The sequence below is a fragment of the Helianthus annuus genome, chromosome 17, assembly GCF_002127325.2.
Source record: "Helianthus annuus cultivar XRQ/B chromosome 17, HanXRQr2.0-SUNRISE, whole genome shotgun sequence".
Lineage (NCBI taxonomy): Eukaryota > Viridiplantae > Streptophyta > Magnoliopsida > Asterales > Asteraceae > Helianthus > Helianthus annuus.
In genome coordinates, this window is record NC_035449.2 from 191,843,878 (window position 1) to 191,854,768 (window position 10,891).

The 10,891-nt window shown below is 35.0% G+C and overlaps 1 protein-coding gene across 2 annotated transcripts; it reads left to right on the forward strand.

Annotated features, from left to right (window-relative positions):
- Positions 1 to 256: 256 nt before the first annotated feature.
- On the forward strand, positions 257 to 10,218 carry LOC110922554 (F-box/LRR-repeat protein 4). 2 transcript variants are annotated; one of them, XM_022166843.2, is made up of 16 exons: positions 257 to 472; positions 2,059 to 2,275; positions 2,357 to 2,485; positions 4,014 to 4,221; positions 4,362 to 4,508; positions 5,268 to 5,342; positions 5,862 to 5,933; positions 6,025 to 6,096; positions 6,425 to 6,496; positions 6,586 to 6,657; positions 7,013 to 7,084; positions 7,732 to 7,803; positions 7,893 to 8,036; positions 8,697 to 8,768; positions 8,880 to 9,026; positions 9,812 to 10,218. In XM_022166843.2, exons 2-16 carry the CDS (start codon positions 2,078 to 2,080, stop codon positions 9,994 to 9,996), a joined length of 1,737 nt encoding a protein of 578 aa, XP_022022535.1. In that variant the 5' UTR covers positions 257 to 472; positions 2,059 to 2,077; the 3' UTR covers positions 9,997 to 10,218. The 2 variants fall into 2 exon arrangements, with proteins under 2 accessions (XP_022022535.1, XP_022022534.1); XM_022166842.2 differs by having other exon boundaries at positions 258 to 472; positions 2,009 to 2,275.
- The last annotated feature ends 673 nt before the right edge of the window (positions 10,219 to 10,891 follow it).

Here is a 10,891-nt window from a genome sequence, read left to right on the forward strand (position 1 = left end):
AAAAATTTTTTTTAGGGATACCCCTGAATTAATGTTCTAGTTCCGTCACTGCGTCACACTCTCAAAACAACAAACAAGTTTTATCTCTTTTTTTCTTTTAGAAACTAATAGTGCTTTAAAATATGTTTATTGTAGCAAATGATTCACTTTCCCATAGGATATTTTTCTAGATTTATTTATATATCTACTCGTGGGACCCCTTTAAGCCTTATCCAAAGGCCTTCCTTGATGGGAGAGAGAGAGAATCATCAAACTCCAAACCTCCACGTTTCTTTCATCTGCCGGTTCGATCACTCATACTCCTCCACCTATACATACACCTTCACACATATACATACACGCTTTACCTTCTCAAACCTTCCTTCTTCTTCACAAACCCTATCTATTCAATCGTCGTCATGATCGCCATCACTTTCTCTCACCTTATTACTTAAAATTCTATATTCAATCGTCTCCGTTTCATCTTCTGCAGGTTCGATCATCATTTCTCTCTTCAATTTCATTTTCAATTTCTGTTTCCGTTATTGTTTATTGTTTTCGATGATCGATTTAGGTTTTATATTATTCATGATCGTGTTATGATGTTTGATGATTGATTGTTATCATGATCGTGTTATTATGATGATTGTTGTGGTTGAGTGATTATGTAACTGGTGTTAATTGTTTGTGTTTTGATGATTGTTTTGTGAAATTAGGGTTTCGTTGTTTGTTGTGGTTGATTGGTGAGTGATAGTGAAGGTGAGTGAGTGGTGAATGTTATTGGATGATTGATGAATTATTATTTTGATGTTTAGAAGTTTGAATTGTTTGGAAAATGAGTTATTATGTATACATATGTGTTTATATATATAATAGATATAAATTATCATACAGTTGTTGATAGCTTGATATGGTTATTTGATCACAGATAGTTATATTTATGTTGTATACATATGAATTATCATACAGTTGTTATTAAGGGTGTGCACGGTTCGGTTGTTAGCATTATCCGTAACCGTAACCGAAGTCATCGGTTAATCGGTTCGGTTAATTCGGTTAATTTGTCGGTTTTCGGTTCGGTTAATTTTCGGTTAATAACCAATTCAAACAACGGCAAATTTTTTTGCTTAGAAACAAATCAAATGTAATGGAGGTATAAATACATGAAATAGATGTATAAATACATGAAATGGATATATAAATAAATGAAATAGAGGTATAAATGCATGAATAGATGTTTAAATAAATGAAATGAAGGTATAAATAATGAATAGATGTTTAAATAAATGAAATGAAGGTATAAATAAATGAAATGAAGGCATAAATAAATGAAATAGAGGTATTATTACATGAAATGAAAGTATAAAACATGAAATACATGAAATAGAGGTATAAAAGCCAGAAATATATAAAGAAATAAATGATTCGGTTCGGTTAATTTCGGTTAACCGATGGTAAAAAATATCCGTTAACCAACTTTCAGTTAATTCGGTTTTGGTTAATTTCGGTTCGGTTTTGTCGGTTTTCCGTTCGGTTTTGGTTAACGGTTCGGTTATTGCACACCCCTAGTAGTTACTTGTTAATATGGTTATTTGATCACAGTTTGTTATATTTATGTCACAGTGATCACTTTGCACTCTGTGGTTTTGAAAATTTTCATTGGACACTTTGGAAACTTTTTGGAAAGAGTAAAATGTCATTTTCGTCCATGAGGTTTTGTCACTTTTGCAACTTTCGTCCCTGAGGTGCCATTTTCATCAAAAAAAAGTTTGAAATCTTGCCATTTTCATTCGTGAGGGTCATTTTTCGAGGGATGAAAGTTGCAGCAAATTGCCAAGCTCAAGGATGAAAATGGCAAGAAAGCCAAAGGTGAAGGACTGCAATGCACGAAAAAGTCGTTTTGGATGAAACAAGCAAATATGCCCAAACCTCGGGGACAATTTTGGCAATTTACTCTTTTAGAGACTTTTAAGAAGTTTGTTTAGTTGCATTACAATGTTTACATGTTAAAAATCATTTGAACTTACAGGTTAAGGACATGAACCTCGAAAGCTGAGTAAATTACTTAATTTTTAGCACCTTTTAAGGTTAAATTCCCATGGGAGGAGCTTGTTCTAGGAAGCGGGACCCACAATCCGACGAGGAGAATGCACACAGAGTAATTACTAGAAGGTATTCGAAGAGCGGAAGCTCGAAATGGCTGGGGACGTCATTCTCTCGAGCAAGTGTAGATAATAAAGAAGGACTCGCGTTATGCCCGTCTCTCATGGAATTATGTATCCATAAAATATCTGAAGTATGTTAGTTTTCGGTATATTAATCCTATAATCAGCTGTAATAAAGATTAAAGAATGTATTCTTTATGGTCTCTTAACAGGAAATTGATCAGTATGGGACCTTTTCAACGCTTCCAAGAGATATTAGTCAGCAAATTTTTAACGAATTAGTTGATTCTCAACGCCTTACTGAAGCATATCTTGAAGCTTTTCATGACTGTGATCTGCAGGTATCTTTTCTAATAAGGAAAAAAGTAGCTGATCTGTTGTCCACATCGTCAAAATAAGTTGATGACGTGAGTGTGGATGCCACGTCATCAATGTTACGCGAATTGGATGCTATGTCAGCTATTTTAACATAATTGGTATCAGGGACGGCTCAACCATTTTGGTGGCCTAAAGCGAATTAAAAACTCGAGGCCTCTTTTATACAAAAAGAAAAAAAAACACTATTTGAGAAAAACCCTCCTTTACCCGGCTTGGGACCTGCAAAATAAACTTGAAGGTTTATTATTGGCAAAGTTAATTTGAATTTTTTGTATTTTTATATATTTTTTATATGTATGAAGAAAAGTTCAGCCAAATTCAAATATCATATATAATTTTTTTTAGTTAGAGGCCCTGTTGATTTGGAGGCCTAAAGCCCAAGCCTCAAAATACTTGGGCTTGGGCCGGCCCTGACTGGCATGCTATATCATCCTATGTAGCATGATGGTATAGGGCTGCAAACGAACCGAACGAACACCATTTGTTAAGAAATATATGTGTTCACGAACTGTTCATGAACACTTACCGAACGAGATTTTATGTTCGTGTTTGTTGTTTGTTAAGGAACTGAACTTGTTCGTGTTCATTTGTGTTTGTTAATTTTAGGCAAGGAACGAAAATGAACGTTGATGAACACAAATGAGCACGAACTAATGTTCATGAACACAAATGGAAACAAACGAACACAATCAAGCGTTCATGAACAAAATATATAATACACTTAACACTTATTAAATATTTTATTATTTGTCGGAATTTTGAACTATTTAAATAAAATATAAAAGCTAAAAACATTAGTGAACTTTCGAACACTAACGAACACGTTACCGAACGTTCACAAACATAAATGAACGAGCGCGGCCTCCGTTCATGTTCGTTCATTCAACTAAATGAAATTTCTTGTTCGTATTTGTTTGTTTATTAAACAAAGAGTGAATTTCAAGGATTATCCTTTATCTTTATACCCATTTTCAAACGATGTCCTTTATATTTAAAATTGACGAGTTTTGTCCTTTATGTTTTCATATCATACACGTTTTGTCCTTTAGGCCTAACCCAGTTAGTTTTTTCAGTTAAATTTGGTCATGTGCTTTGCACATGAGGGCATTTTTGTCAATTCAAAGGTTGCAGAAGCTTTGAGCTGTAAATCTGCGGTTGAACTTACCTTTGAATTGACAAAAATGCCCCATGTGCAAAGCACATGACCAAATTTAACTGAAAAAACTAACTGGGTTAGGCCTAAAGGACAAAACGTGTATAATATGAAAACATAAAGGACAAAACTCGTCAATTTTGAACATAAAGGACAACGCCTGAAAATGGGTATAAAGATAAAGGACAGTCCTTGAAATTCACTCTTAAACAAAAGAACACACACGAACTTCCCTTCGAACGGTTCACGAACTATTTGCCAAACGTTTGGTTCGTTTGCAGCCCTAGGTATATGTAATATATAATTTTGTTACAATAAGCTCGTTTTGTTTTTGGCAGGATATAAATTTAGGCGAATATCCCGGTGTTGATGATGCATGGATGGATGTTATTTGTTCTCAGGGGTCATCCTTACTCTCTGCAGATATTTCTGGTTCAGATGTTACAGATTCTGGTTTATTTAGTATCAAAGACTGCACAAACATCGAGGCCTTAAATTTGAATTTCTGTGAAAAGATATCAGATGTTGGGCTCGGCTGCATTAGTGGTACTTCTTTTCTCCAAGATTTTAAACGCTAACTATTATTATTATTTTCCTTGATCAAAGTTGACATGGTTTGAAGGATAACATTAAAAGAAACAGATCAGTTTAATCTTAAAAAGCTTCTAATAATTGTTATATTTCAGGTTTTTCAAACTTGACGAATTTGAGTTTCAAGAGGAACAACAATATTACCGCTAAAGGAATGAGTTCGCTTTCGGGTTTGGTCAATTTGTCAAAGCTGGACTTGGAAAGATGTACAGGGATACACGGTGGTCTTGTTCATTTAAGAGGTATATTTATGTGTTAAAAACTCATAATTATTATTTTATTTAGGGAAATTGGCCTGTAATAATTCCACCTAGACCTTATTGGCCATTAATAATGCCACCTCAGAATATTCCCCCTACCAGTCCCACCTTTCACCTATTTTTCCTACAATGGTCCCCCGTTAAAAAAACTTAACGGAGTTAAGCTTTTTTTCCAAATTAGAAACAGATTTTTTAGGGCTTTTGATTAGAACGACGATACGAGTCCATTGATGTAAAACTTGCCTTGAAACGTTGCCCCAAACGATGAAAACGACGCTTCAATTCGGGTGTTTAAATTTTCAATTAACCAAAATCAAGTCACTTGGAGCACCATTTCGAAGTAAGTTTTACATCAATGGACTCGTATCATCGTTCTGATCAAAAGCCCTAAGAAATTTGTTTGTAATTTGGAAAAAAGCTTAACTCCGTTAAGTTTTTTTAACGGGGGACCATTGTAGGAAAAATAGGTGAAAGGTGGGACTGGTGGGGGGAATATTCTGAGGTGGGATTATTAATGGCCAATAAGGTCTAGATGGGATTATTACAAGCCAATTCCCCTTTTATTTATCGTAACACATTTTTTGGTTTTTTTGGCTGCCTGTGAGTTTGAAAGTGAATTTGCGATCTTGAATAATTACTTGTATTGCTGATTCCTATCAGATATGGAAAAAGCATACTTGTTTTGTTAAATTTTGCTGTATATAATGTGTAACAAGGGTATTTTGGGCATTACAATGGCAGGCTTAAAAAAACTCGAATCACTTAATCTTAACTGCTGTAATTGCATTACCGATGCGGATATGAAGCCTCTGTCAGGTAATTGTTCTTAACAATTTACATCATTGATATTTACATGATTAGGGGGACGGGGCGCCCCGTGGTCACCACCCCGTCACGCGGGGAACCATCACCCACACCACCGCCACCCTTTTGAAAACGCGTGGAACTGAAAACACGTGGCCGCTATCACGCGTGAAAAGTTGTAGAGAACGAGGGAAATTGTTGGGTTGTGAGGAAAATTGTTGGGTGTGGTGAGTGATGGGCATTTCCACTAAAATCCACCACTAGTGATGGAATAAAGCTCGATGACGTGGCCGAAATTGATTGGATGTTGTGAGTGATGAGTGAGTGGTGAGTGATGGGCGCCCCTACCCCTAGCTCTAATCAGTGTTCTAAACGTGATTTAATGCTATAAGCCATAACATATACGATCAAGAAAAAAATAATTTCTTTTAATAATTTGAATTTTTATTACACTTTGTAATTTGTAATGATTAATGAACTTGAAATGAATATGAATATCATTCACTGTACTAATAATTTTTTATGTTTCAGAGCTTACAAACTTGAAAGAATTACAAATTTCGTGCAGCAAGGTGACAGATCATGGTGTCACATTCTTGAAAGGTCACAAGTTTTTATTTTTTAACCACATATTTTTCTTTTTCCATTATATAATTATGAATGTAAAATATTGTGTATTCTTTTTGTTTTTCAGGCTTGCACAAGCTTTCATTGCTGAATATGGAACGCTGCCCTATAACTGCAGCATGCTTGGATTCACTTTCAGGTCAATTATATTATTATTTAGAGTTAATTACTGTTTTCGTCCCTGTGGTTTGTCAAAAATCACTATTTCAGTCCATTAGTTTAAAAATTGCGATTTCAGTCCCTGTGGTTTCACTTTCGTAACCATTTCAGTCCCTGTGGTTTCACTTTCATAACCATTTCAATCCATTATTCTGTTAAACTAATGGACTGAAATAGTGATTTTTGACAAACCACAGGGACGAAAACAGTAATTAACTCTATTATTTATTTTTGTTCAATTCATAATTCCGCTGGATAGTTGAAATTTCAATCGAGTATTTTTTATTTATTTGATAATTATTATCCAGATCTTGTTGCTCTGCTTTATCTGAATGTAAGCAGATCTAGTTTCACTGATGACGGTTGTGAAAAATTTTCAAGTAAGCCTTTTTATTGTTGTGTTGTGCCTTTTAGAATATTCGAGTTTTTCTAGTTACTAAATTATAAAAAATAATAATATATTTTGCAGAGCTCAAGTCTTTGAAGGTGCTTAATTTGGGATTCAATGATATATCAGATGCTGTTTTGTCTCACTTGAAAGGTGAATTATTAACCTTGACATATACTCAGAAATTGGAAATTATTAGCATCTGGAATCATTTATACACATGCATATATGTATACATATAATATAGAGTAAATTGCCATTTTTGTCCCCGAGGTTTGACTAGTTTTGCGACTTCCGTCTAAAGGTTTGTTCTTCCGCATCTGGATCCAAAAGGTTTGAAATCTTGCCATTTACATCCAGCTCGTTAGCTCCATCCATTTCAAACCTTTTGGATCCATATGCGAAAAAACGAACTTTTGGACGAAAGTCGCAAAACTGCTTAGACCTCAGGGACGAAAATGACATTTTACACTATAGTATATATTTAATTCTATTTTATGGCATGCAGTTTTAAAAGATTTGGAGAGCTTGAATCTTGACTCATGTAGAATTGGAGATGAAGGATTGGTTCATTTAGCAGGTTATTCCTTTGTCTAATTTTTTTTAGAGTTGATTACTGTTTTCATCCCTGTGGTTTGTCAAAAATCACTCTTTCAGTCCATTAGTTTAAAATTTTTTTTTTTTTTTTTTTTTTCATTGGTCAATTAAAATAGTAACATTACCATTAGAAGGTTAGAGCAAATTACAAATCATGGGTTGGTAGACGGGCAACAAGCTGCGCCGCCACCCCCTTTTGAATTGCAAATCCTACTCGGCTAAACACATAACTATGGCCTACAGACACTGTCGCATGTGCAAGTGCTGCCTTTTGAACCCGCTTCAAGAAACCGGACGCCACAGGGGCCAGACAACCAAAGGTTTAAAAATTGAGATTTCAGTCCCTGTGGTTTCACTTTTGTAACCATTTCAGTCCCTGTGGTTTTACTTTCTTAACCATTTCAATCCATTTATTCTGCAAGTACAGGGACTGAAATGGTTACGAGGTGTGGACTGAAATGGTTACGAAAGTGAAACCACAGGGACTGAAATCGCAATTTTTAAACTAATGGAGTGAAATAGTGATTTTTGACAAACCACAGGGACGAAAACAGTAATTAACTCTTCTTTTTATCATGTTGGATAAGTTAATAAATTATTAGTATTCTAATAAATATTTGTGGTTTTCAGGTCTTAGTCGTTTAAAGTGTTTGGAGTTATCTGATACAGAAGTTGGAAACAACGGGCTTCGTCATATATCTGGTCAAGCCATTTTTTTGTGCTGAATTGTTCATATATAATCTTATTCGACTAATCAAAACTAAGATTAACGCTTTTTTTAAATTTTGCAGGTTTGGTGAATCTGGAAAGCTTGAATCTTTCATTCACTGTAATTACAGATGGCGGTTTAAGAAACTTGGCTAAACTAGCGTGTCTTAAATCACTTAATTTGGATGTTCGTCAAATCACAGATGCTGGTCTTGCAGCTCTAGCAGGTATGCGTACATTGACCTGTTTGAATCTTGCAGTTTGTTCATATGGATCGGGTTCAACACAGGTTTGTGTCGTGTATCGGTGGTTTTTATCACTTTTGACCTGTTTGACTCGTTTGATAGGTTTGATTTAGAGTAAAATACCATTTTCGTCCCTGACGTTTGGCCGGTTTTGTGACTTTCGTTCAAAGGTTTGTTTTTCCGCATCTGGATCCAAAAGGTTTGAAGTCTTGTCATTTTCATCCGGCTCGTTAACTCCATTCATTTTCTCCGTTAAGTCGGGGGTATTTTTTTTTGTTAACTTAAAGGGCAACTTGATTTAACGGATTCGGTCAGGGGAATTTTATATGCTTGTACATAAAGTGAAGAAGACCTAATTGTCCTTCAAGTTAACGAAAAAGACAAAAATACCCCTGACCTAACGGAGAAATATGGATCGAGTTAACGAGCCGGATGAAAAATGGCAAGATTTCAAAAATTTTGGATCCAAATGCGAAAAAAACAAACTTTTGGACGAAAGTCCCAAAACTGGCCAAACCTTAGGGACGAAAATGACATTTTACTCTTTGATTTATTAGATAATGTCACAACGTGAATAAATTGCAAGATTTTTTAAATGCTAAAATAATGACTTTCAGATATTCCAATTGGTTATATATGCAGGTTTGACCGGGTTGACCCATCTGGATCTATTCTGTGCAAAAATAACAGATGCTGGAACGAAATACTTGCGCAGTATGCTGCTACATTTTCATCTATAATAATTTGTTCTTGTAGAATTAATTTCTGATTTTGGTTTGTTCTTATAGAATTTTTATTAATTTCTGATTTTGGTTTGACGTGTAGATTTTAAAAACTTAAAATCGCTCGAAATTTGTGGTGGGGGATTAACTGATGCTGGTGTGAAGAACATTAAAGATCTTCAATCTCTGATGCTTTTGAATCTTTCACAGAACCACCATCTCACTGATAAATCTCTAGAATTTATTTCTGGTAATTTTTCTTCAATTTTACTATTTATGGGCTACTGCAAGATGTTAAATGAATAAAGACAATGAGCAACCTTCATCTGAACGGGTTTTACGCGTGTTAGTTTCAGGTGTGGTACGGTTAATTCCACACCAGCCGCCACATTACATTAGATCCGACATTCGCAAAGAAGGCTTAAAAACACGAGTAAAATGCCATTTTCGTCCCCGAGTTTTGGCCAGTTTTACGATTTTTATCCAAAGCTTTTTTTTTTTTTTTTTTTTTTTGCATCTAGATCCAAAAGGTTTGAAATCTTGCCATTTTCATCTGGCTCGTTAACTCCATCCATATTTCTCCGTTAAGTAAGGGGTATTTCCGGTTTTTTTGTTAACTTAAAAGGGCAATTCGGTCCTTTTCAGAGGTATCTAGTCTTTTTACATAAAGTGAAAAAGACTGAATTGCCCTTTTAAGTTAACACAAAAGACGGAAACATCTCTGACTTAACAGAGAAAAATGGATGGAGTTAACAAGCACGATGAAAATGACAAATATTTCATACCTTTTGGATTCTGATGCGAAAAAACAAACCTAAACTGGCCAAACTTCGTGGACGAAAATGGCATTTTACTCGAAACACAACAAAAGGTTATTTTATGATTTTTTAACAAGGTCTTTTTATTCATGTATAAAAATAATTATTAATCAATCACTCATGTGGCAGATGCATATCCAATATATTAACTTACTATTTTTTAATTAATAAAACATGTGCACGAGCTAACTAACCACCGGTCGATCTGAAACTGCAGAATTGTCACAACTGGTGTCTTTAAACGTTTCGAGTTCTCGGGTAACTAGTGGAGGATTACAGCATTTAACAAAACTGAAGAAGTTGAAATCACTCAGTTTGGAATCAACTAAAGTGACTGCAAATGATATAAAGAAGCTTCATGAAGCTCATCTCCCAGATTTGGTGACGTTCCGGCCCGAGTAGAAGACGGGTTTCCGGTGAATGAATGATTTGTTGAAGTGTAAATAATGTTCGTGTTATGGGTTTGAATGCATGATGAGATGGTTGGTGAATGTGAATGTGAAGTTTCTTCTTGCTATGAAATGGTGGAAGTTGTAATGTAAATAAAAGGCATCCAGGCCTACATCTCTTCAATGTTACTTTGAATTAAAATCTGCTATTCAAGACAATTTTGATGGACCATAAGATAAATACTTTGAATTAAAAATCGTTATTTAAGACATGATGGGCCTAGGCAAGCCCACTTTAGGTGTTTCATAGGTTTGAATGTTTGATTATTAAAAGTTTGATCTCTGAAAATATGTTAGAAGGAACTTAAAACCGAAAATCTGTTATCCGAGTTCTATGATAGGCGTCGGCCCAAGAACAGTTTCTAGACAAGCCGACCGTTGGTTTTTTTTCATAATACGAAGATAATCTGTAGACGCAAGAAACCCAAAACAAATAGATTCAACGTTAACCTACATTTTTATGTGTTAAAAACACATTTACCTAAGCGAGTCAAATGGGCTGGCAGACAATGATCAATTTGTTTAATTAGACACGACCTGTTTATTTAACTGTTTAGATATGACGTGTCATGTCAAAATTTGCCACCCCTAATTTCGCCATCGAGGCGATCTCATAACGCAAAACTAGCAGGTCTTATCCTTGGCCGGTTGGCCCGCTTATGTTTATGACAAAGGCCTGGGCAAAAGTTGTATCAAAGTCAAAACCGAATATATAATTAGATAAATAACATCACACTAAGTAACGAAACTAGGGTTGTAAACGATCGTTCGATAAGGAAATAAATGTGTTCACGAACGTTCAAATAAAATCGGGGAAAGCGACATAGTCTAGACGTGGATGGCAGAGG